At 41.1% G+C, this 26,996-nt stretch overlaps 2 protein-coding genes across 2 annotated transcripts in view; both read right to left on the reverse strand.

Annotated features, from left to right (window-relative positions):
• Positions 1-2,480: 2,480 nt before the first annotated feature.
• LOC134219781 (nascent polypeptide-associated complex subunit alpha, muscle-specific form-like) lies at positions 2,481-9,763 on the reverse strand. Its single transcript, XM_062698648.1, has 2 exons — positions 7,343-9,763; positions 2,481-7,288 (listed from the first exon to the last, which is right to left on the reverse strand). Exon 2 carries the CDS (start codon positions 4,723-4,725, stop codon positions 3,418-3,420), a length of 1,308 nt encoding a protein of 435 aa, XP_062554632.1. The 5' UTR covers positions 4,726-7,288; positions 7,343-9,763; the 3' UTR covers positions 2,481-3,417.
• A 14,978-nt stretch (positions 9,764-24,741) lies between these two features.
• The window catches only part of LOC134225479 (small conductance calcium-activated potassium channel protein), a 634,818-nt gene continuing 632,563 nt past the window's right edge, over positions 24,742-26,996 (reverse strand). Inside the window, exons 10-13 of the mRNA XM_062705584.1 lie at positions 26,083-26,152; positions 25,908-26,009; positions 25,665-25,837; positions 24,742-25,417 (exon numbers count right to left, since the gene is read on the reverse strand). Coding sequence (XP_062561568.1) covers positions 25,189-25,417; positions 25,665-25,837; positions 25,908-26,009; positions 26,083-26,152 — 574 coding nt within the window. The 3' untranslated portion in view covers positions 24,742-25,188. The remainder of the gene's footprint in view (positions 25,418-25,664; positions 25,838-25,907; positions 26,010-26,082; positions 26,153-26,996) is intronic.

A 26,996-nucleotide genomic window follows, 5' to 3' on the forward strand; every position in this document is an offset into this window, starting at 1 on the left:
GGTAGAACTGTGAGATTTTTTAATATGCCTTTTGGAGAAGGAAGAGATTTAGCATTGATGGTTAACGTGTGTATGAATGCTTTGCTTTTTTTTCTTAATTTTGTGATGGTACCTGGCAATACACGCTTCTGAGAAACACCAGTTATGATAGATTTGTGCATTTCGATTTATTTTGGTTTATATTCCGTTTACTGTTTTACGTTTACTGACTACATATAACTTAAACTAATCAATATCTCATCTTTTATTTCAGGAACGACCTAGTTTTTCCTTCCGAATGGACTGAGCGATGGGACAACTGATTTCTGGTGAAAATCAAAGGAGGAGATTCGAAACATGGTTGAAAGCGAAACGTACAAGTTCTTAGGTGAATTTGCCACACGATGATCAAGAAAGAACTGCAGGACTGTCAATGATATATTGAAGAGTTTTTTGTGGGCCGACAACAAGGTGGAGGCAAAAACACGTTTGCCGTGCTCTTGTTGACCTACAGTTTCTGGGTGAAGTGGACCAAGACTGACTTGGAGCGTCGGACAATCCTTCCCTTCCTATATGACCGTAAGAACTTGGCCGGCGCCGTTATTGACTCCAAATATTTGAACTCCCGAAACGTGTACATTAAGTATACTGCCGCTAACAGCAAGTCAGACTTATCTGGATATGGCGTCCATATACAGATAAGTCTGACTTGCGGTTAGCGGCAGTATAATGGGTAGCTAATCCCAAGCCCCATTAATTTCGTTCTCTGTACAATTTCGCAAGTTCTAGCAAGTTCTAGTTCTAGTCTAGCAACTACGAATTGTGTGGTTATAATGCTCATGCTCATGCTTTCCAGATCCAGCAGTTTCGAAGATACTTCGTAGGGAGCCATAACCGCCACAACATCTATCGCGCTGTGTGTAAAGCGGACTACGCCAAGATTGTGCAGCAACAGCTCTCTGTAACCGATTCGATATGTATTTTTTCTACACCTCATTAATAGAATGTTTCGTTATACCAGCTCTAAATGTGATACAAATTATAAAAAAGTATTCATTCGTGGAAGTATATTCTTTAAAGGATGATCTAGACCTTCCAAACTTTCCTTTAATTTTAATCTTGATGTTCTACATGAACAACAAAGAATTTCATGGGGTCTTGGTAGTAATTTGAAGTTGGATAAGCTACTTAGGACAAAATAACATGAGAATATTCCAATTTCAGTATTCCCAAATGATACAAATTCAATCAATACTCCGAACTATTCTTGAGTTCTGATCTTGGTCGTCTGTATGATCAACAAAGCGTTCTACAGAGTCTTGGTCATATTTTTGTGTTAGAATAGCTCCATGGGGCATCACTTACCTATTGCGAACAAGTATTCCCAGGACATCTATGGCACTGCAAACTGTTCTTGAGCTCAGGTCTTGAAGGGGTATGTTTGGTCAACAAAACGTTCTGCGGGGTCTTGGCCATACTTTTCAATCGTAATTGGTTCGTAGAACATCATTTCACTATTGTAAACATGTCACAGTATTCTCAGAACTTCAACGTTACTCCAAACTATTCTTGTGCTCAGGTCTTGAAGCCCAATATGGTCAATAAAGTTACCTACGGAGTCTTTGCTTCTATTTTTGAGTTGGCTTGGAAAGAGGCTTCCGAGAAGCGTGGAAGGAGGGTAACAGCCTTCTACAGGTCTTTTATGACTATTGAGGGGTTCCGAGTCTCTTAAAACTAGGCTTCCGGGCCAGTTGAAAGGAGACTTTCGGACCTTTGAAAGGAGGCTTCCGGACCTCTTGAAAGAAGACTACAGGGCCTCTTGAAATGCGGTTTTCGGGCCTCTTGAAAGAAGCCTTCCGGGCCTCTTGAATGAAGGCTTCCGTGCCTCTTAAAAAGAGGCTGCCGGGCCTCTTGGGAGGAGCCTCCCGGGCTTCTTTAAAAGAAGCTGCCGGGCCTCTTGAAAGGAGGTTTACACGCCTCTTGAAAGGAGGCTTCCATACTGATTGAAAGCAGGCTTGCGGGTCTCTTGAAAGGAGGCTTCCACGCCTCTTGAAAGAAGGCTTCCGCGCCTCTTGAAAGCAGGCTTTCACGCCTCTTGAAAGGAGGCTTTCGGGGTTCTTGAAAGTAGGCTTCCAGCCCTCTTAAAAGGAGGGTTTCTAGCCTTTCGAAAGGAGGTCTCTCAAAAGGAGGCTTCCGAGCTGCTTGCAAGGAGGCTTCTGAGAAGCATAAAAGGAGGTTAACAATCCTTTTGCAATAAAGCTACTGACTTTTCCGAAAAAAGCCTTCATGCCTCTCAAATGGTGGCAACAGAAACTTTAGACCCTAGATAGATCATGCATAATTTTGTGACGATCAAGTAGAAAATTTTGAAAATTTGTTTCTTCGTTGTTTTTTCCTGTTGATCTTTTGTCCCGCAGCCTTTCATACATTTGTGTTGGTGCGGAGCGCAGGATTCAATTGGCTTTGAGTACGAACTTTTCGGAATCCAATTTTATTCCACCTCGCGTTTTCAAAAGCACCACTTTTATTAATGAAGCAACGAGCAGCTGTCATCTTTTTATTCCACGCATGCTGCGACGCAGCACAGCTAAAATAAACAGACGATAGTTATTTGCAGCTTCTTTGTTGAGATTAGGGCCTCTGAAAATGCGAGGTGAAAATTGTTTATTAAAAAAATATTGAGAATCGCTGCTCCAAACTATTTGTGAGCCAGATCTTTAAGTTTTGTAAGAAGTATTGAGTTGAAATAGCTCAACAAAACACTATTTCGATATTCTGAGTATGTTGAAAATTTCCCTAAACATCAACAGTACTTCAAACCTTTCGTTGGTTCGTATCGTGAAGGTTTTTATAGTCAGTAAAGTGATCATCCCGTTGACCTTATCTTTGAGTTGGAATAGCTCCGTGAGACATCATTTTGTCATTATTTTCACATCATCTATCGTATTGTATACTATTCTTGAGTTCAGATCTTGACCTTATTTTAAACTAGTCGACCCGGCAGACGTTGTCCTGCATAGTAGGCGGAAATGTGCGTTTTCAACTGCCCATGCAAAGATTCCCATACAAACTCAAGTTTTAGTTTTTCACAATTTTCTTAGCTTTAGTCTTGGTCTCCACATGGGAGAATACCCTATAAACCCGTCGGAAACTATAACGAATGTTTCTGCTGAAGAAATGAAAAAATCCATCCAGCCGTTTTTGAGTTATGCGGATACGAACACAGACCATTTCATTTTTATATATAAGATTGGAATAGCTTTATGGGACATCATTTCGCTATAGTCGGTACTCTAAATTATTCTTGAGTTCAGGTCTCGAAGATCCGTATTATTGAGATCTTCAGCTAAGCTAAACTTTTGAGTTGAAGAAATCTAATGCGTCTATAATGATGTAATGATCTCCCGGAGGCTAATCCAACTCATACCAATGGAGGGGTCATTGCATATCTTTATGTTGATTATTTAGATTATCGATTGCCTCTTGGAAAGAAGGTTCCGGGCCTCTTGGAAGGAGGGTTCCGAGCCTCTTGGAAGGAGGGTTCCGAGCCTCTTGGAAGAAGGTTCCGGGCCTCTTGGAAGGAGGGTTCCGAGCCTCTTGGAAGGAGGCTTCCGAGCCTCTTGGAAGGAGGCTTCCGAGCCTCTTGGAAGGAGGCTTCCGAGCCTCTTGGAAGGAGGCTTCCGAGCCTCTTGGAAGGAGGCTTCCGAACCTCTTGAAAGAAAGCTTCCGAGCCTCTTGGAATGAGGGTTCCGAGCCTCTTGGAAAGAGGGTTCCGAGCCTCTTGGATGGAGGCTTCCGAACATCTTGAAAGAAAGCTTCCGAGCCTCTTGACAGAAGGCCTCCAAGCCTCTTGGAAGGAGGGTTCCGAGCCTCTTGGAAGGAGGCTTCCGAACCTCTTGACAGGAGGCTTCCGAGCCTCTTGACAGGAGGCTTCCTAGCCTCTGGAAAGGAGGCTTCCGAGCCTCTTGAAGGGAGGCTTTCAAGCCTCTTGGAAGGAGGCTTCCGAGCCTCTTGAAAGAAGGCTTCCGAGCCTCTTGAAAGGTGGCTTCCGAGCCTCTTGAAAGAAGGCTTCCGAGCCTCTTGAAAGGAGGGTTCCGAGCCTCTTGGAATGAGGCTTCCGAGCCTCTTGGAAGGAGGGTTCCGAGCCTCTTGGGATGAGGCTTCTGAGCCTCTTGGATGGAGGCTTCCGAGCCTCTTGACAGGAGGCTTCCGAGCCTCTTGACAGGAGGCTTCCGAGCCTCTTGACAGGAGGCTTCCGAGCCTCTTGACAGGAGGCTTCCGAGCCTCTTGAAAGGAGGCTTCCGAGCCTCTTGAAGGGAGGCTTTCGAGCCTCTTGGAAGGAGGCTTCCGAGCCTCTTGGAAGGAGGCTTTCGACCCTCTTGGAAGGAGGCTTCCGAGCCTCTTGAAAGGAGGCTTCCGAGCCTCTTGGAAGGAGGCTTCCGAGCCTCTTGGAAGGAGGCTTTCGACCCTCTTGGAAGGAGGCTTCCGAGCCTCTTGAAGGGAGGCTTTCGAGCCTCTTGGAAGGAGGCTTCCGAACCTCTTGAAAGAAGGCTTCCGAGCCTCTTGGAAGGAGGCGTCCGATCCTCTTGGAAAAAAACTTCCGAGCCTCTTGGAAGGAAACTTCCGAGCCTCTTGGAAGGAGGCTTCCGAGCTTATTGGAAGGAGGCTTCCGAGACTAATGGAATGAGGCTTCCTAGGATCTTGGAAGGAAACTTCCGAGCCTTTTAGAAGGAGGCTTCCAAGCATCTTGGAAGGAGACTTCGAACCCTCTTGGAAGGAGACTTCCAAGCCTCTTGGAAGGAGACTTCCGAGCCTCCTCGATGTAGGCTTCCGAACTTAGTTTAGAATAATATTTTCAACATTTTCGTCCCGGTTGTAATCTAATCGAAGATTTTTAAAATTTGTTCATTCGACGTTTTGTCCTTATGATCTTTTGTCCCACAGTCCTTCATACACTGTACTGGTGGACAGGATTCAAATGTTTTTGATTTACCCATCACCATGAATGTACAATACACAGTATTAGAATAAAAAATATTAAATCTTTATCAATACGTTTTTATTGGAACTGTAATACTTCCGCCATTACGCAATTCTGAAGGCAATCCACCAAGGTGTCCGAAGAGGATGTTCCAGGAATTCCAAATCCTCTTGGGATGTCGACGGGAATCCTCCAGGAATTCCGACGGAAATATTCCAAGTATTCCGACGGGCATGTTCCAGAGATTCCATCGGAAATCCTCCTGGAATTCCAACGTGAATGATCATGGATTTCGTAGGAAATGTTTCAGGGATGTAGAAGGAAATTGCTGAAGTATTCCAAAGACCAAAGCAACATGTCGAGGGATCCCAAAGCAAATCGTCGAGGGACTCCGAATGAATCCTCGTGGGATTCCGTAAAGAATCCTCCAGCGATTTCGGGGGGAATCCTCCAGGGATGTTGAAGCAACTCGAGGGATTCCGAAGCAAATCATCGTCGAATGATTCCGAAGCAATTCATCGAATGATTCCGAAGTAAATCGTCGAGGGAGTCCGGACTAAATCTTCGAGGAATTCCGAAGCAAACGGTCGATGTATTTTGAAGCGAATCGTCGAATGATTCCGAAGCAATTCGTTAGAGGGATTTCGATCGTCAAGGGATTGCGAAGCAAATCATTGAGGGATTCCGAGGCAAAACGTCGAGAAACTCCGAATTAAATATTCAAGGTATTCCGAAGCATATCGTCGAAGTATTCTGAAAAAAATCGTCAAAGAATTCCGAAGCAAATCTCCGAATGATTCTGAAACAAATCTTCGAAGGAATTCCATAGCAAATTAATCAGAGATTCTGAAGCAAATCCTCCTTTGTGGGGTATCCCCCACAAATTCCCAAAAGATATCCCTCAAATATACCGAAAGGAATCTAGTGTGAATACTTCTGGATTCCGGTTGGAATACTTCGATGATTCTGAAAGGAGTTCTTTAGAGATTCCAATGATAATTCTTCTTGGAATTGTGGAGATTATAATGCTGCTAGGCAGGCGCTACACTCACATGCCTTTGACTGCTGGCAAGGTACTACGATTACTTTGATTGCTATTTTGGTAGCTCTCCGTTGTTGTTCATATCAAGCTTACTTTGATGATTTTAAATCAATTAGAGTTTGTCTTTCTATAATTACCACCAAGTGCCACACCGGAATTTTTCTCAGAAATGGGAGATAAGTTCATTTGTCTTCCACTCATTTCATTATGATAGTACGAATATGGGAAATAACTCATTTGTCTTTACAATTTTTAAGTAATTCATTGACTATATATTGAAAATTGATATCACTGTTGATCAACTTTGAAAATCCTTTGATTTGACCTACACAGTTGGCAAAAAATCTGCTCTTTTATTTTTCACAATTTTTAACAAATTAAATAAATAATCATTCAGTGAGTGCGAGTACTAGATGGAAGTTTGAGTTTTCTAAATGTCACTTCGATCTGTCAAAATAATGCACGCTTTACAACATCGTCAAGCGTCGAAATTAATATCGAAATCGCATTAAAGTTTCGATCCATATAACGGACCGGATAGGTTTTACTGTGTAGCTTTGAATTTGAAAATTTTTTCTTCCGCCAAAATTGTTAATTTGTACATCATTGAAATTAAAAATAATTAAAAAGTCATTCCGCACGTGGAAATAAAAGTAAGGAAAATGGAGCTACAAGAAAAGGTATGCGGACAATTGGGCATAAACTTCTAGTTAGAACAAAACCAGATGAACCATCGCTCAGTGACATGGGATTAGTTTCCTCAGTTACGTTATTTAAAGCAATTTTACCAAGACTTGTATTCGATTCTTCACTTATTTATAGAAATGATTTTCCCTTCGATCTGCTATAAAACGGATTTATCTTTTTACATTAAGGTGGCTTGCCTTTCATAAATATTTGTGGCAAGACTGTTCGGTCCTGACTTTGCAGTAGCTCGACTTCGGTTCGCCTTCGTTCTCTTAGTAGGGTCATGCGTATGGTGAGAGTGAGTATGGTTTAGAAACCGGTGTTTTCTTTGCTATACATGTTCACTTTTGCAGCTCTGGATTCTCCTCCTATAAAGTACGTTGAGGTATAATAAAACTCTAATAAAACTTGTGTCAAGGTTGTGCTACATTCGTTAATCGGAACAGAAGTACAGCTTCTTATTTCTATAGTTTATCTCCCGGAATTCTCACCTCGGTTTTTAATCTTGCGACAGGGGAGATAGTCAGCACTACAAATCTGGCTTGAATATGTTATCAAAGTTGATCACTAGACTAAATCCTACTGTTCTCAATTTTACACTGGAAAATGTTAACCTTGTCGTTTTATCGTTTGCCTAGAACTCTGGATACTACCTTTCTGTTTCACAGGAGAGTGTAACGCTTCAGCAACTGAAATCTATGTTGGTCCGCTTCTTTATACGCGGATTTAGCTTCAAATTCGTCCTTTGGAACGTTCAGTTTTTGTTTCTTATGTTTTGCCCGCCTACCATGGGCTCTTAGCCTACTCAGCTTGCACAGCCTGCTATGTTTATCGTACGATTCTACTGGGAGAAACGCTCTTGGTTGTTGGAGAGCCTGTGAGATAGTTTCGAGTGTTCAAGCAGGGACATTGGAATGAAGGAATCCAAACAGATTGAAGAACTTGGAGCTTCACAGATCATAGGTGGGGTCGGAAGGTTAATTTACCTTCTGTCGAAGAAAGAATTGGGGACAGTAATGGGGTTCACAAGGCACTTAAATTAGATAATTTATACATACTTCGAAACACCGTTCAAAAAGTTCGAAAAATCAACATCATTGAAATCGTAACATTTGATCCGTACGTTAGGTAAACGCGAAGACAATGGTTCATTTATGATTCGATACAGACTAGCAGAAGCCCTCTAACCAATTTAAAAGCATTACGTCTAATAATTCTACAAAACGTTTCGTGTTCATATTCTTTACGCAATTTAAAATGCACTACTTAATATCACATTATATGTGGTGTACCTTCGGGCTAAACTATCATTACATATTTTTTCTACAATTTGAATCGCTAAGGTTTAGTTCGAAAATTACAATTCAGGTTGCAACAATCAAGGTAATTGGAGCGGATTCGCTTTAGCGTTTGGAATTTCTCACGATGATAATTACTGTTCGAAACATGTTGAAAGAGTTTCACTTGAGTTGGTTAATATATGCTGTTCGAATTAAAGAAAATTGACCGTTTCAATATATGTAAAATTGTTTCTTTTTTGAATGCGAAATAGTGCTAGGATGCAGGGGTATTGTAGAAATAGCAGCAAATCATTTTAGAAAGACCATGATTCTAGTAGATACAGGTTTTGTTTAAATTATAATCTGTTTCATTTTATTTCAGTCTTATCTCAGCTAAGATGTAGACGTTTTATTATGAGAATATTTTAATCAGTTGTGATTCTTTGTTCTTGAACTTCATTTGATCACTGAATTATATGTATCTGGAATGGACAAATCAGAACGTGCAGTTAACTTCATGGCGATCGGGGAGCTGATGAGGTGCGTTATTCGGATATTGGATAGAATTAACTTTTACGGCAGAGCAGTTATCTATTTTGCACGTAAGGGGCGTTAACTACTTTTTGAGATTTCTCGACACCCTCTAGCACGCTAAAAATATCCACATAAACCAGACGACATCAGAGATAGACAACTTTTAATAGACGGTATTCCCCGACGTTATAAATGTGAGGTCCACTTGAGGATCACCCATTAACCTCTAGGACGTATCTGGACAATCCGCGCACTCACAGATTTACAATGGATGAATTCTGTAGAGCCTAAGTCTTAAGGCTGGTTTACTATTCGGAAAACGTGTCACGGGATTTGGTCCCCCATGTATTTTCAAAGAAGCGGGAATTTCGTTTTTCAAGCCCGAATCCCTTAAATCTCGCGCCTTTAAAAATGTATGGGGAACCTAATCTCGTGACATGTTTTCCGCACTGTAAACCAGCATTTAGCGTAAAGCCAGAGTTAACGCGACCACGCGACAGAGTGTAAAAAAATCGAACATTTTTGGTGAATTCCATCTTTCTTCACTTGTCAGCTCACTTCCAGACACATTCATATTCGGCTCTGGACTGGAAAATAGGATATTCGGTTGAATATTAGTCATTGAATATTTATGCACATTTAACAAATTTATAAATTATCAGAAAGCTGAACACGTTTCAAATGAGTAAAGTCATTTATTACATAGAACAGTAGAAGCATAAGTATACTTTATTATGCATCATGCTGTAGTGCATGTTCTGTTTCATCATCAACATCGGCTTGACACTTGTAGTACCGGTACTTTGGCTGCCAGATCAAAGTGACCTAGATGTTAGTCACGCGAAAAGGAGCGACATTAGCAAATCTACTTATGCATCTACTCATAGAACTGAATCCAATTTTTAACCGCTAGGCACTTTTAATGGTAAACATCAACATAAACAATGCTAATTATGTTTTTTTCTGCACATAGTAAGCACACTCAGTGACAGTCGAATGAATGAGTTGGTGGAGTAGTCGTCTGACTATGTCATTCTATGTTTTGAATATTCATGGGATGTTTGTCAAAATTCGGACCGAAGTTGCTTCATGAAGATGAATATTTTAAGCTCTGTGAGACGCTGCGCGACAGTGCAATTTAATAGTTCATTGATAATAATTGTTATTCCTTTACGAGAGTCGCGTCGCATCGCATCGCATGTCGCGTGTACTCTGGCGGGAACCTTAGCTCATATATAATACTCGACTCTGGAGAAGGGAATGAAGCGATCATGAAAACGGGGCAAGCGAGTAAGGATGGTGTCTCTCGAACTAACAGCGTAAACGCTAAGTCAAACACTTCGAATAACTTGAATCTCAGAAATGGAATCATTCTATGAGCAATAAGGCCGTTACAAATATTTAATTCAAACTATGTCCTAGTAGTCTCCGAAAGGTCAAGAAGGGGGGGGGGGTCAATAAAAAATATATATTAAAATGAAAAACATAAAAAAAAAATCCTCGGATTTGTTAAAATTGTTGAAAATATTTAAAATTACCCGATTTTTTTTTCGTTGCCCCCTCAAAATATTATATTTCTTAGGAGGCAACCCCTATTAGCAAGCCGTCCCCATCTACATTACCAATAGTGTAGGTGCTCTTATCAATCTCACCAGTTGACAGTTCATGTTATGTTAGGTTCTTTAATTGATTAAACAGATAACCTTGAAATAACAAGATCGCGTGTTTTAGTTTGTTTTTTCATGTTTTATTCCGGTTTATTCTAAGGCCATCCGAAAACCATTTCAGGTTTTGTCCCAGATTTTTTTTCGGTATATCGGTCGAAGTGGTTCGCGTGATAGAGGAGAAGCCGGAACGTATGTTTTTGCCTCTGTTTGGTGGCACGATTTATTCCACCTGGAAGTTCAGGATCCTTCTGGAAGAACACGAGCTCGTAGAGTGTGTTCGGACGAATGCCAATGAGATGGATGAACTGACAGAAGCACCAGGGGATACAGTCGAAATCAAGAAGGGAAGATCCATTAATTACGTAACGCAAAAATTGGGCATTTTCAACCGCCCCTCCCCCCTATGTCAGACTTTTTGTATTAAACGTCTGAAAATTTTGTATGGATCGTCACACTTTGGCCAACCCCTCCTCCCCCCTCAAAGCGCTACGTAATTTGTGAACGCTCCCGAAGAGGAAAGAAGTGGAACGATAAACAGTCTAAATTAGACAGAAAATGTAAGTCCCTACTAGGGTCTCGTAGTTAGACTCGCAGCTTGAATACATTTAAGATAAACAGTCCCCGAAGGATGTCTGGGATGCCCTGCAGAGAGTTTTCGAACGTCGGAGTATAGCGAGTCGAATGCACCTCAAGCGGAGGAAGCTATCTTTCTGTTTCGACGGCGGACACGGGGGTGCCATCTTTGTCACATCTTTTCTGAGTCACCAATACGAGTGCACTGCGAATGCAACATAAACAATTCCAAGGGTGAAAATGATATAACACGAACAAAGGTATAGACAGTACCTTGTGCAAGTAGTATTCTGAAGAATTGAACAAATAAGTTGAACATTCTTATGTTTAAAGCATGTAATCGAGTGTAAAATAGTTTTAATTTATGGTTCGTTAATTTTTTTCTCTATTTTCTCATGATTGTATCATGTTGGATTATTGAGTGGTATGGGCGTTTTGCATCATATTCTTCTGTAAAAACGTAAACATTCAAAATTCGCGCACATACTAATGCAAAATAAATAAGTATTTGGGTAATTTGACACTGGGGGATAAATTTATCCCCCAAAAAAGAATGAACAGGCAAACCTGTCAAAATCCATAGTAAAAAAATGGATGTCGGTCCTCTGACGGCGGAAGCTTGCAACAACATTTCCTGCTGTTCGATAAACCTGTACGCGAGTACCGCTCGACTGGTGCAGAGCTGCCAGAAGAACAACTTTCCATTGAATTTGTAAAGTGTCGACTACTGGACGAGGAGACGAAATGGAAAGGTGCAGATTGATTTTCCCTCACCAACGAACAGACTGCTTTTGTCGGAGCAAAGCAGCAATTACCGAAGAAAACATTTAAATGTTTTGGCTGCAAGAAGGATGGGCTTAAGATATCAGATTGCCCGATCCGGAAGGAGAAAGGAAGACGGAGGAAAGAAGCAGTGAAGTCGGTTCTGGCAGCTCAGATCCCCTGGTTAACGACAAGACGCTTTTCGAGGAGTTAAAACCTTTGCAAAACCAGTGGAAATAGCGATTGCGAAAGGCGTTGTTGTGTGTGAGCCATGCTTGTTGGAGAAACAGACTCGGAATTCGTTTTCCACACGTGAAGCAAAAAGGTCGTCGCGAGTGCTCGAAATAATCCACTCGGATGTCTGTGGACCAGTGACACCGGTTGGACTGGATGGTGTTAGATATTTTGTGATATTTATTGACGACCACATTTCGCGATGGTGTTCCTAATCATATCGAAAAATGAAGTACCGGAACAGTTTCGAAATTATGAAGCTCTCGTGACCTTGGAATTTGGACAGAAAATAAGTCGCTTTCGATGTGACAACGGTGACGAATATCGCAATGGTGAGTTCGAAACATTCTGTAAGGGGCGTGGTATAGTTGAGTGAACGGTTCCATATACGCCCGAGCAAAACGGGATGAAACGTACTCTAGTAAAAAGAGCCCTTCTATGCTGGCGGATAGTAATGTTGACAAACGGTTGAGGAGTCCAGCAGTTCAAACCACGGCATATCTAGTGAACCGCAGTCCATCGAATTCGATCCAGTCTGGAGTGACGCCGTATGAAATATGGGAGAGGAGTAGGCCGAATATTTGCAAACTGCGCACTTTTGGATTTAATGCTTTCGTGCATGTTCCAAAGGAGCATCGAAAGATAATGGATGCGAAGGCATGGAAGGGAATTTTTGTAGGCTACGCCCCCAACGGCTATCGTGTGTGGGACGAATGATCGCAGAAGATTGTGCATGTGCGTGACGTTGTGTTTAACGAGTCTCGTGTCCCGACACTGAAGGATCAGCGGAAAAGCAATGTTTCTGTATCCGACTTCGAAGAATGAGTTAGCTGTTATTGACGAGTCTCCTGATAGTGATGAGCAAGTTTCTTCTGAAGAATCTGAAGAAAAGTTTGGAAGTTTCATGCAAGATAGTGAAATTGAACCGAATGACGAGCTTGGTTCTCCGGGCGAGGATTCTAATGATGAGCCACAAGTTGAGCAGCAATCTCAGCAACGTTCTCAGCGTGTACGTGCCCCTGAGTGGCAAAAGGACTATGAGGTTGAATATGCGGCATATGCTCTAAATGCAACAGGGTACGTTGATGACGTACAGAATTCCTTGGCAGAGGCTCGAAAGCGAAAAAAATGGTTGAAACGGAAGGAAGCAGTAAAGGACGAGATGGTTTCGTTGAAAAAGAATAAAACTTGGTCTTTGACGGAGTTGCCTGAAGGTCGTACTGCCATCACAAGCAAATAGGTGTTCCGGATCAAACGTGAGATAAATGGACAGCCGGATCGGTATAAGGCTCGTTTAGTAGCGCGCGGTTTTTGCTAACGAATAGGTTTCGACTACAGTGAAACTAATTCACCGGTCGCAAAACTAGACACGCTTCGCACCTAGAGATGTCGCAAATTAATCGAATATTTCGATTAATCGATTAATCGTTGAGATAATCGATTAATTTTGAATCGATTATTACCCAACGACTAATCGATTCAATAATCGAGAAGAATCAACAGTAATCGATTAGTTACTAATCGATTAATCGGGATTTTACGACATCGTAAGGATGTCGCAAATTAAGCGATTACTTCGATTAATCGATTCATCGTTGTGATAATCGATTAATTTTTAATCGATTACTACCCAACGATTAATCGATTCAATAATCGATAAGAATCGAGAGTAATCGATTAGTTACTAATCGATTAATCCAGATTTTACGACATCTCTATTCGCACCGTCTTGGCGGTTGCAAATCATGAAGAGATGATCGTCCATCAAATGGACGTGAAGACCGCCTTCTTGAATGGAGGGCTTCCAGAAGAAATCTTCATGGTTCAGCCAGAAGGTTTTGAAGCTGGGGTGAAATCTTGTGTGCCGTCTGGAGAAATGCTTGTATGGGCTGAAGCAGGCATTACGAGCGGTTTCATTCGTTTGTGGAAAAACGGCTAAAGTTCACGAGAAGCATGAATGATCAGTGCCTGTACACGTGGAAGTCAAATTAAGGGACAGTGATTATGGTAATTTATGTGGACGATATCAACATCGCTGGTACTTCGTTGAAGCTTGTCGAGTTGATCGTGATCAGCATAAGGGAGTGATGCGTATTAGCCAAAAGCAATATCTCGAAGGTTTACTGCAGCGTTTTGACATGGAAGACTGCAAGCCCATTTTAACTCCCATGGAAAATCGATTGAAGCTATCGTGCGGAGAAGAAGACAATCGGACGCTGCATTGACAACTCGTCCTGATTTGGGAGCATCTGTTAACTATGTCAGCCAATATCAGAGCTGTCCTACGGACTACCACTGGACCTACTTGAAACGAATTCTGCGCAACATCAAGGGAACGATAGACATCGGTCTTGTGTTTCGACGGAGTTTTGGCGGTTTTGGGTTTGGCGGAGTTTTCGGCGGTAGCAATAGAGGTGTTTTCAAATGCAGACTGGGGAAATAACGTTATGGACAGGCGCTCTGTAAGCGGCGGCGTGTTCAAAATTTTTGGGTGTACGGTGGCGTGGATTGCATGAAAGCAACAAACCGTATCGCTCTCATCAACTGAGGCGGAATTGACTGCGCTGTGCGTGGCTGTTTGTCACGATCTATAGTGTTGTCACTATTTGCAACACATAAGATTAGGGGAAGAGTGAAAGAGATAACTAGTGACACGTTGCGCTGATCTGCGCCACCTTAGTGAAGTCTAGCTCATTGGCTTAAATCTCGCGGGCGACGATGGCACCCCTATGGTGTGGACGAAGAGAGGGAAGAGAAAATAGCGGCAAGATCGTATCGGGTCAGGACTTGGCAGTCGGGGAAGCAACCAAGCGAGAAGAAAGTTGGAATTACAAAAAAAATCGAAGGAAGGGTTAAGCTTCCCAACCCAAAAAAGTGGCCACGCGGTGGCGTCAAGGAAAGCCGGTGTCACGCCTAAGTTAAAAGAACCGTGTCCGGTGTCGCGGAGCCTTTCCACTGAAGTTCTAGTGCACAAGACGTGGCCCTGAAGTATTCTCCGTTTGACGGCCCGCACTTGGATTGTCCGTAGTCGCCTGCATAGCGAAGAACGTACCACCTGCCAAAGCTACTTGGAAAAGCATCGTCAAGACGCACAATGGCGGAAACCCTGACAAAACCTCAGATTTTTTTCGTTCAGTTAGCTAAGCTTGTATTTTTTTAAATTTCACACATATATTCAATGAACGGATTCCATAATGTGATGATTGTAGTTTGTAAATTTAATTTTTGGTGGCTTGTTGAAGTTAATGCTGTAAAGCATCTTCCGAACAAATTTGTATGGCGAAAGAAAATTTGGCTAAACTTTTTTCGGGAAAGATTTGGAACGATCTGGTATCAAGTATTAAAACCAATTTTTGTCTACTTTCTTGTGGTTAGTGTGGTGATTTCAATGCTTCAATGTTAGAATGGGGACGCTGTTAATGCTTCAGACCTTTAGGCTTGCGCCGCCAGAAGTACTCGAGTAGCATAGTATATGTTGGATAACAATTATAACCTCAAAAAGAATTTTGCGTTCCAAAATTACTCTTTGGTGAAAAATTTGAGCAACATATTAGGTTTTGTCCGGTATTTGTATGGGGACCCGCCACTGTGGGACGTGGCGGACAATGACCCTGCCAACAGGCCTTTAGATCTCCAAACGAAGTTCATATCAAATTCCGAAAGTCTCGGACCCAATGAAGACAGTCGTCGACCTGAATCCGGGAGCAAGCTCCGCTACCCGAACCGTACCGCAGTAGGCTACGCAAGTGCTTTGCTTGCATCCAGAGCTCGTGGGCGGACCCTCATTTGCTACCCACCCCGCATCGCCTAAGGTATGTTTGGAGCCTGGTCTCCCTATTTTTTATTTACTATTATACTAAAATACTAACCCTAACACAATAAGATGAAAAATGAATAATAATTGAAATTTACAATAGATTCTTTTAACGACATTGAAAGGCTATTGGTGCATGCAATTGAATTGAAACTTTCTTCCAGGAGGTAAGCCGGCCCTGAGAAAAAGTGAGCTAGTTTGGGACGTGTGGACGTCACCGGTAGTTCCATCTGAGTGCCAAATGCCACTTTCTGGAATAATGGGAATAGATATTTTTCCGCAAGGAAAAGTGATAGCTCTACTTAGTTACCAGTGTTATGAAATTCAGCAGCGAGATCGTTCCTGAACTATTACTTGTCAGAAGTCCATATCGTCCAAAACAAATACAAACAGTTGAGAAAATGTTGTTCAAGAACAATGCACACAAACAGCTAGGTGAATCAAGAAAGGAGAATTTCATAAATGAATAGCGAACCGGTATTATGATGTCTGACTTTTCAGAGCTGCTATCTGCAGTTTTCTACTAAACCTAGGCATCTACTCTGTATGAATATGTTTGTTTTCGTATTTTATATCTATTACTGTCTTTTGTCAACTTTTTGAAAGTTTTTTTTTGTTGTTTTTTTTATAAAAATATTTTTTATAGGCTACTTAAGGTATTTACCGAACATAATTGATAATTTCCTACGCAACTTTGAAGAATAATACTCCTATTGTTTTATAAATGTTTCAATTTAAATTCGTCAGTACTAAATTAGAGCTAATAGGCTGAAACTAATGCTCTACATTTCAAAATTTTTCTTTGCGTAGTTATTTTCGTTTGCATCATCACCTACTTGTATAGTAAATCTAGAGACATACTCTCGGTAATTGTTCATGGCGATGATCTATTCAACCCTCCCGGTTGTGATGGATTGCGCATAATAGTTTACAGCTGGTTATTTTCCTCGCGATCCACGCAACTTGTTATTTGTTATCGAATTTTATTATAATTAATTTTCAATTTCTTACTAATAGCTACATAGTCTTTTCTTCATACATCTTTCCCATTGTATTGTGCACATCTGCCGTTCACACTGACGGTTACTCTAGCATCATCGCGTCTCATATGTCTAATAGGTATAATTACTATTGTAGTCATTCTCATTATCATCAACATCTTCGCCATTGATGGGTATTTATTATCGTCACCACACCCACGATCCATATCATTGCATTGTTACGGGCGGAGATACTTCGACGTGTTGTTCCTTGTCAATCGTTGGAAAGAGAAAAGTGACCGAAATCATAATAAATTTCGCTTTTAAGGCAACGCAAAACCTCAGTTGACGAATTTAGTTTACTAGAATTTTGAACAGATTGTGTTGGATAGCTTTGAATAGTAAACAATCCTTTCTGAGCTTCTAAAAAATCAATTGAAGTCAACTAAGTTTCAATACACTTGCCTAATCTAAGCTGAATGTACATAATCACTCGTGGATATCGCATGCGGACATCATTTTTGGTTTAATGACGGTTGTGAAGATCAAGATTGTCTGTTTTATCAGCATTTAAGGATTTTGTTACTGCGGATGCTAAAAAGCATACCGAAAACAAATGAAGATCAGAAAAAAAAGTTTACCTATTGAAAATGCAATATTGACAGCGCTGCAGTCAATAATAAAATGTAGGAAATCCTAAAGCATCAATACATTGTTTGTCATAAGGGCAAATATTTTTCTAGTTTAGAAGATCTTTAACAATATTTATCGATTAGACAAAAAATGTATCATGAACATAACGGGCATACACTTTTCCTTTCTATGTTTAGAGTATTGGTTGGGTGTTGTTTAGCCTCACGGTAGCTGGTATTGAAATATGTAATGAAGATCGTGGTATTATTTATGGGCGTGTATGTGCTTGATGTCTGTAAAACTGGAAAAGAATCAAATAGAGATAGATTTAGTTGAAAACGTTAATGTAGTTCTATATAAGTGTTTCGGGAGAAAGTGTTCGCTACAGATTTACTAAACAACTGTTTGGTTAGGGTGTGGTGTGCTGGTATGGAATAAAAACAATGATCGGTTCAAACTGACACACATAATGTAGACGAAGACGAAGACACGGTGCTGTCATTTGCATAAGCGTGAGACCATGGAATTTTATACCCCTTATCCATCATGTCGTGCGAAATATCGAAATGTATCACGAAAACTACACATCATTACTAGTATATACGAAATGCTCAAGGTTCTCTAAAACGTTCTCGAGCTCAGTTCACGGTATTTTCCAGATCAACCAAAGCTTTTGCAATGTCTTTATCATCGGCATGAATCCGATCCGGATCAATTGACATATGCACAGCATGTAAATCAAATTAATTTTAGTGAATTCGAGATGTACTTCAAAACGTTTTCGATTCGATTCGATATTCAGCGTTGAACGGATACATCATTCATGACTTGGTTAATCCAGGACGTTATGGAGAACCAAGAAGTCTGTAGTGCCTTGCAATAGTAATGATTGGAGTCTTATCAGCTCAATGGATCGGCTATGATCATCAGCGACGGATAGATGGCATGTTCTGAACTCCACGAGGTTTTGGAGACCCTACAATAGTTACAAACTTGAAAATTGTATGATATTTTTTAAATTTATTTATTTGGTAGGCTCACAATCAATAGGGTAACCAACTTGATTTGGACCCCTACACAATATGGACCCTGGCGACATTTTTCTGATTTCTGAACTAAAAACAATGCCGTTGCTAATCCCCCCATTGGCTTCAGGAAATTAACATTGTTTAGCATCTATTTCACTGGTTTCCCGTGCGAAAAAGCGATATTTAGATGAAATTTCGAGGAAATTAGTTTGTTCAAGAAGGCGAGCGTTACAATGCGTTACGCTTGAAAGTATACATCACTGAAAATCTCAGAACGTACACAATAAGTTTTTGTCGAAATTGTGTATTTAAAACGCAGGAATCTTCTCATTGATGCATGCCAATCGAAAAATAAGACTTGGCTTCGACTCAATTGACCAGGGTAAATTAAAAATTCGACTTTGGAGAGACTAAATTGGGGGTGTCCAAAATATGTACATTTGGGGGTCCAAAATATGTTGCACTGTCCAAAACGAAGAATATTTTCATTTCAGAAAATGGCAAACTTCACTGATTTATCAAAGCTCATTTGAAGCTAGGGTGGTCGGTATTGGCCATTTTTGTCAAATACCGGTATTCGGTATTTGATGGAGTCAATACCGGTAATACCGGTAGAATACCGGTTTTTGTGAAAATTTCAGGTGGGCAAAGAAAAACTTTCGATTTGGACTATTGGAGGAAAAACAATATTTATTGACAAACTTCAAATGTTTAAATCATTGCTTGTTAGGCTGGGCAAAGCGAAACTTAAGTAGACATTACATACTGAGCGACTCATCTCCCAATCCGCATTGGATTTTGGTAGCAATATTGCCAACTACTAAGTAAGAATGCCCTCTCTGGTTCAACCGAAGTAGGACGAATGGTTCCAAGACTGTCAAAAATCAGTGTCAAATACTTGCCCTTAATCCCTTCCGATTCATAGTAGGAGAATTTCTTACGGATTGTATGCGCGGATCCTAGCGTCAACGTATTCATCACCAGCAACGCACGGGTTTTGCTCTGCTACAGTCTCTTCACTACTTGTTCTTTAACCGATAAACCAGAAAAAATCCCATAGAGGCATTTTCTTCGTACCGATTGGCAGGTATGATCGTTGTCTCTGTTTCAACGATCGCATCAGGAATCATAAGACGCTTCAAGATCCCGTTTGCTTGCTTAATCAAAGTAGCTCTGGATTCCTCGAAGAAAATGCCAAAATCGTTTCTGATTAATTGCTTCACGGCATAATTATTCAAAAAGTAAAAAAGAAAGCGTATTTGGATCGTCTCTCTTGGATTTATTCCTTAAAAGTTAAAAGCATCGAAATAGTGGCTTGATTTGATAATTGTTCCAACGTAAATTGGAACGCCACGTCGGCTTCATATAGAGTGCAGAACTCACAGAGCAGTAGTTCCACAACAGCTTGAACAGGTTCGAGGGCTTGAATTATTTCAGCGTGCCTTGGCATCAGCCACTAATTCAAATTCTTTTCCGAATTCAAATCGGACATATTTTTACAGGTGGTCTCTGAAAAAAAAACTACTACGACTCGTACCCTTTTCACAGTTTCATACATTGCGGGAAAATTCTCGCCGAAATCAACAATGTTCATTTCGATTTTTGTTGTAGCGTAAACTTCTTCAATGATGCTTACTTGGGTAAAGTTACTCATGCGCGCATTTAATTGATGTATTTTATGCTCGATGAGTATTTACTGCTTGTTACCGAATATTTGCCCCATCTATGCTGGATTTCCTGTTTATATGGGACAGATATGCGATTACAGGCAGTTGAGTTGATAAAAGTAGGTGAAAATTATTCGAGATTTTTATACTGACAGCAAAATTTAAAATACCGAAAATACCGGTATTTTCCGTCTCTTATACCGGTATTTTCGGTACCCAAAATTAATCGGTAATACAGGTATTACCGGTTTCGGTACTACCGGTTAGACCACCCTATTTGAAGCTCATTTCGAATTTCTATATCATAAATAGGACTTTCATCTTTGAAATGGTGTCATTACCGCCCATATCGAACCTGTATTTCAATAGATATAAGCATATATTGGGATGCACTTCCTCTAGGGGTCCAAAATAGGACAATTACCCTAATTGTATGATCTTGTGGTCATATAGCTATATTTGGACATATATCTCAGCTTAGGACATTTTGTTTACAGACATATTTTCTGATAGATCTGCGTAAAAGAATGTCGATTTTCAGAATTTCTTCTCTGGTCGATGCATCTTAGGATCCGCAGTGTATAAATGTATATAAAAAAGAAATTCACTGTGAAAGTTGAACAAAAAAATCTTGTCGGTTAGTTCTAAAAAATAAGAACATCAAGCTTGCACCGAGATCGATCTAGAGTGCAGTGCTGCAGTATACTCAATAACTGCGAGTTAGCGTGAAAAAGTGTACTCAACAATTGACCTTTCCCGTCCAGACTAGCCATTGGAAGTGTTCGCGAAGCAATGGTTATGGTTATGAGCAATCGTTTCTGCGATTAATAAAACGAGCAACAGAGTTTGCCAGCCCAAGCCGTAATATGGTATCCATGGAAGCTATACTATTTGTGCATTCGTATTACGCCTGTTCAACTAAAATTAAACTGAACAATGAAAGCACATCAGGTATTCTGCGTTATTGACTCTACTTTCGAGATGATGGGGTGGTCGAGAGAAAGTATCAAGTGTGTTAGAGAAACCGATTTGGCTTGAACTTCTACACATTTTGGGCCCTCCTGGGGACATTTTCTTGATTTCTTAAGAAAAATCAATGTCGCTGCTAATTCCTTAACTGGCTTTTACACTGGCATTCTAGAAAATATCATTCCCTGTAAATCACTTGACATCACAGAACGTCGAGATTGTGAATTTAAAACGCAGGAATCTTCTCAGATTAGACTTTGCTTTGGTGGTTCGACTGTATTCTAATTAATACGTGTTGAGCTCTTGGCTTAGCATTATTATTATTAACTTGAAAGAGCTATAATGTTCTTGCTCCGATGTTTCGGTCCGGATTTGGGACCCTCTTCAGGAATAAAGAAGAGCGATCAATTCATTTTCCATGAAGAAGGTCCCAAATCCGGACTGAAACGTCGGAGCAAAAACATTATAGTTCGTTCGAGTTAACAAGAATAAGTATAATGCTCCGAATCAATTTGTGTGTGCCTTAAATTGGGGGTGTCCAAAATGTGTACATTTGAGGGTCCAATATATGTTGCACTGTTCAAAGCGAAAAATATTTCCATTTCAGAAGGTTGCAATTTCAAGCGATTTCAACAACTGATGCACATCTCACATTTCGTTTTCATAAAAAAAACTTTTCTATGAATTGTATGATTTCCATTTTTTTATTTGATTGATATTAGCAGATATTGGTAAGCAATTCCTCTAGGGGTCCAAAAAACGGACATTTACCCTAAAATGTTGTTTTTTTAAGATTGGCCTAACATTTGCCGAATTTTGAACGAACATCGGGTGAATTTTTCAGTCCGGTTCACACGTGCAACACTTTTTCGGTTTTTGTTTTTGATTTTGAAAATTGTTAGAGGCTTAAAAAATATGGGTTCTTCGGGAAAGTTGACCTTAAATAAGCCAAGAAATAGACTGAGAAAATTAAACGAGAAAGACGGAGACTTGCAGTTTTGTCGGAGAATACGCCGCCGCTCCGTAGGCCAGTTTGGATGCGTCCGAGATTTCATGTATCTCGACGGCAATGTGGTTCAGGCTTACAATGAATCTGGAAATCTTAAAGTTGTTCACGTTTTTCAGGGACATTTGAAACTGTTACTTTTTCGCAGCCGTCGCTCAGATTTACCAACTCCTCACGATCAGCTTCAGAGATACGGTGCAGAAGCTCAGGCCCGCTAGAGCTCCACTTATGGACAGGGAACTCAGCAGTTTTCAGCATGCCAAGAAGCTGAATTTGGCACTCGATAGCTTCTGAAATGGTGTTGGCTCCAGGCAGGATGTCGTCGAAGTAGCAGTCATCACGGATCATCTTGGCCGCCATTGGAAAGTACTTAGGTTTGTCAACTGATGCAAGCACTTTGCTGCAATGGGACGCATGCTGTTCCATTCGTCACCGTTGTCAATTCCAAGACATGGAGGGTCCGCTCGCTCCCACTAGAAGGGCTTGGTTGAGAGCTGTTTCGGATGCTGAGGCCTTCGGCCATTCGTCAAAGGCCACACGCAGTTTTGTGCTGGATCTAGAGGGCCGATGTGGCACGGCAAGGAGACAACTCTCCTCGATGATGAGTGTCAGTAGGTTCGTCGGCATCGTGGATTTCTTCAACTTCCCAAAACCTCTTCATCGTTTCGGAAAGTGTGGTTGTGGTAGCGATGTGGCACTGCTGGTCGTTTTCTTGATCTTCGACGTCTCCAGCGATGACCCAACCAAAGTGCGTCTCCTGCAAATCGGACAAGTCCGCTCGTAATTGGCAAGGAAAATGCCGGTTAGCGGTAGCCATTTCGACACATCCAGTTGAGTTGTGGGGATGACTCTTGTCACCTTAGGAAATACTCGACGATCGTTGGAATTTGGAGCAGCTGGATTCAACAGCAACGACAATTTTCTCTCTAGTACAGGTTCTTACTGCACCGACTCTCGTGATGGATGCACATGTCGATACTCTGTGGACTGACAGAAGGTCGCCCATAGCCTTCGAAATAAAACTCACCTGAGTGCCAAAGTCCAGACTCACGCGGCACGGTGTCTTCATGTCGCAAAGGTCCCCCAGGAATATGAGGCCGTTTTATTAGTATCGGCGGCAATTGACTATTTTGAATGTGCTGTTTGATGATCGGCACACGCAGAATATTGCAATTTTAATCCACTGAAGTCGGTTTTTATACGGGCGATTCCTACCGTGTGAATCAAGCCGCGTTAATCCAAAAATCCACGGTAAAATTGATTTTTTCAGCCATTGATTTTTGTATCCACGCCGGTTCACGCCGCCGCCGCCGCCGCCGATAAAAGTCAACGGCGCGCCGCCGTGACGCCGCCGCCGCCGGGGCAAAAGTGACCATCACGCCGCCGCCGCCGATGATATGACCGGCGCACACGTCTCACCTATAAAAAAAGGTGCATTGCACTAGTTAGGTCATTCTTCACTCAGACGCGATAGACGGAGCATCGAATCGGAGCAGCAGCGGACAACAGAATGCCAACATGGAAGGCATCTCGTGCTTCACACCTCGAATCGTGTCGTTTGTTCGGCGGAACGAAAGCGTTGAACGGCGAAACGAGAGCGGAGAACGGTGGTTTGGATATCAACAAGAGGAACACGGCAAACAAAGGTCCTTTTCAGGACCATTAGTTAATTTGAATGATTTTCTGGCTGGTAGCGAAAGCCCTCTTTTTTTCAATCCTTTTGTTCCCAACAACAGTTTTTATTAGCTGAATCTATTTGTTATTTTTTTAAGGTCTACTTTCTGCTACTGCTTTTTAAAAAAGAACCCATATTTTAAAATTTTATATTTTCCCCAAGGAACCTAACCATTAAAAAAAAAATCAAATTGTTGCTGTTTTTCAAGTCGGAATAACATTCGCCCGATTTTGAACCAACATCAGGCCGGTTCACACGTACAGCACTTTTTCAGATTTTGTTTTTGGTTTTATTGTTAGAGACTTCAAAAAATATGTATTTTTTGGGTCAACCTTCAATAAATCAAAGAATCGATTGAACGAATAAAATGTTTTGACGGGAAACGTTAATTGACAGTTATTGCGAGAAAACACACTTCAAGGCTTGAAAATATAATTGGAACAGTGTTTGAATTTGCATTTCCTGACGGAGGAAAATTTTACCTCGAAAGTTGGCTGCTACAATGGCCGTCCTTGCCTTCCCCTTGCGTTTTTCGGCGGCACAAATATCAATGTGATTAGCCCATATGAAAAATATTTTTTTGTACATACTGCCACTAAAGCAAAGACGAAAAACTGCTTTTCGTTTTTACGTTGATTGATTCTAAACTCCACGGAGTATAAATAGGAAGAAGCTGGACATATGGCCTGCGTTGTCGGTCCAGTTAGGTGGGTGAGTGCAAAAGAAAAGCACCACCCAAACAGAAAAAGAAGAAGAAGAGTTATGTGACATTTGATTTTCCAAAAAAAGGAGTAACTTCATATCGATTTGTCAAGTTCATAGAGGGGGTGTTTGATATTGAACTCACGGTGTCCACTGTCCATCATTAGATCAAAATCTGGAAAACTTAATTATTGCACACTATTGTTTTCAATTTAAATTGAGTATCTTCAGTGATCTTTTTCAAAAATCCATTAAAAATCGTTTTCTTATTTAATTATTTAATCGCTTATGACCCAGTTTTACGTGGAATTGGAAAAAAAATACGGGTCCAAATTTTTATTATAATACATGATCCTACCGAATATTTTAAGAAAATTATTTATTTCGAGGTTTTTCTGTACTTATATTCGTATTCCATAGAAAACGAACTTAAAATGGTTGTTTTCCTTTTAACAAATTTACTTTGTTATTGCTTTCAACCATTGCATTAACACGATGGAGTGAGGTTTGTCGTGTTTTTCTAAAATTTTCATACAAACAACATGCAGTCTTGATTAAATCAGAATAGTTGCTTGGAATTTTTTTTAACATATCGTGATGATCAGGTCACATTTCCTCATTTCAAAGATTGACATGGAACTGCCATTGACTTGGAACCTACACCTAAAAAAACGTGTTTCCCCTTATATTACCGATGCACTTTCGGTTCCCATGGGCCGCCTGTTTTCTGTTTTTTTTCTTCCTACCTCACAATCTCTGATCGGGAGTCAGTTGGTCACACAGGTCAGCGTGCGTTGCGTTGTGGAGGGGTACCGCTAGAAACTAGAACCGCGTCGCACGCTCCCGCTGTTTGGTGAATTTGCTACTGCTACTGGTCGGGGTGGGGGTGTTCGGGTTGGAGTTGGAGTTGTAGTTGTGGTTGTTGGAGTTGGAAAATGAAATCAGGGAGATAGAGTTTGAGCTACTGGTTTCGATTCAGCTAGTTCCCCGATAGGTGAGCGTTTGCGTGTCCCCGGTCGCGGAGGACTGGTTGCTGGCGGATTGATATCCGCCCTGGTATGCGACCGAATTCAACAGGGTCGATGAGGCCGTCGTCGCCGGTGTGAGTGTTTCCGGGACCAGGTGTGGCGTTCTACTGGAGATTGGCGGGAGTATTGGACTTGCGGGCCAGGGATAGGCCGGTGTCGACGACGATGGAACACTCCTAAAAGAGAAACTGGTTTACGAAAGATGATGAGAACTAAACACCGAACATCGACTTGGAAGCAGGCGGGAAGGTGACGTACACGTGTTTGTAGTTTTTTTTTGGTTTGGTTAATTAGCATGATGTGAGGAAATTCGTTTGGTTTATTTCGATCGGGTCGGTTTGGTATTTTGATTGTTAGATGTGGTCAGTATGCGGATGCAGCTTCTACGAGAATAGGAAATTATTGCGGCATGCTTCACGGTACCTGGAATGCGGCAGCATCAACGGCGAGCCGAGGGGAGGAGCCGGAGTTGGCAATCCGGACGACGACCCGGTTACTGCCGCATCCGGATGAAGGAAATTTCTTCTTTGATCTATGCGCTCTTGATGCTGGGTTAGACAACGGCTCAAAACTTCCGGAAGATTTTCGATTTGTGTCTACAATTGAGAAAGGTATTAGAATAAAACATAGAGCTCCTTAATGCCACCGGATGACAATAAATCATACTTGAATGGATTGCAACTTATCCTCTAAACTATTGATTCGTTCTTCCAGTGTGTCTTGTCGGGTGGACATATCCGAAACAATTTCATAAACAGTGTTTTGAGTCTGTGAAAGGCATATTAATGAAATGAAATTAGCTTCAATACTCATCATTAGAATTTGGTATTTAATTGCTCACCTTTGCCATATCGGTTATCGTGTTTGCGTTGTCCATTAGTTTTCGTTGGTCCATTTTAACTTTACGTAGCCTGCAAAATACAATGAAATACATTTAGAATATTTTTTAGTTTTATGTGTTTACAAGTCTAAGATACGAATTTATACTGCCTAATCATTATCCACAACATGACAAACGTGACGAAAACGAATGTATGGCTGATCTTAATCATTGGGGTAGCTAATCCCGAAATCTAGGGGGGTTATAGCCCCTCCAATTTATATTCTTCTTTCAAGTAAGACAAGTCAGATGCATTCGTCAGCGAACAATAACGCTCCAATCAAATCGTTTGACAGGGTTCATCATTCACTGTCACATTCTATTTATTTATTTATTTTCATTTATTTAGACCACCATCTTCAACTTTAAACTGGAAAGCCGCACAGACTGATTTAAATAATTTTAATCCTGTTCTTAAAAACGACTCTACAAATGTTGAAATCAAAATTACAATCATCTCAAAGCATCGTACGATGCAGTGAAAAGAAATGAGCTGTGGCAGATAATGTCCGAACATGGTTTTCTGGTGAAACCTATTAGTCTGATACGTGCAACGCTTGATGGCCCGAAATCGTCTGAAGAGGGAGACGGCGAGGATAGGCTTAACCAAATAACTCTAGCAGGACAAAGTACATGGTTACAGGTAGAAATAGAGGAAGACCTAGTGGTGTTGGTGCTGATGGGGATGTGCTTTGTTTACTAGGAACATGGGGGTTCTCGAGCGCAATGTTCTGTGTGCAATACTCGGAGGGAAACAATAAAATGGTGTGTGGCGCTGACACATGAATCACGATTTGTATCAAGTGCACAATGAAGACAATATTGTGAATCGTTCGGGGAAACTGGAGGAACAGCGCTTAAGACCGACGATTATA

Source organism: Armigeres subalbatus, chromosome 3 (assembly GCF_024139115.2).
Source record: "Armigeres subalbatus isolate Guangzhou_Male chromosome 3, GZ_Asu_2, whole genome shotgun sequence".
NCBI classification, from domain to species: Eukaryota; Metazoa; Arthropoda; class Insecta; order Diptera; family Culicidae; genus Armigeres; species Armigeres subalbatus.

Excerpts from the sequence above, each read along its gene's own strand:
- LOC134219781 (XM_062698648.1), bottom strand. The coding sequence starts at position 4,725 with ATGCTTGGAAGCCTCCTTCTAAAAGGCTCGGAAGTTTCCTTCCAAGAT.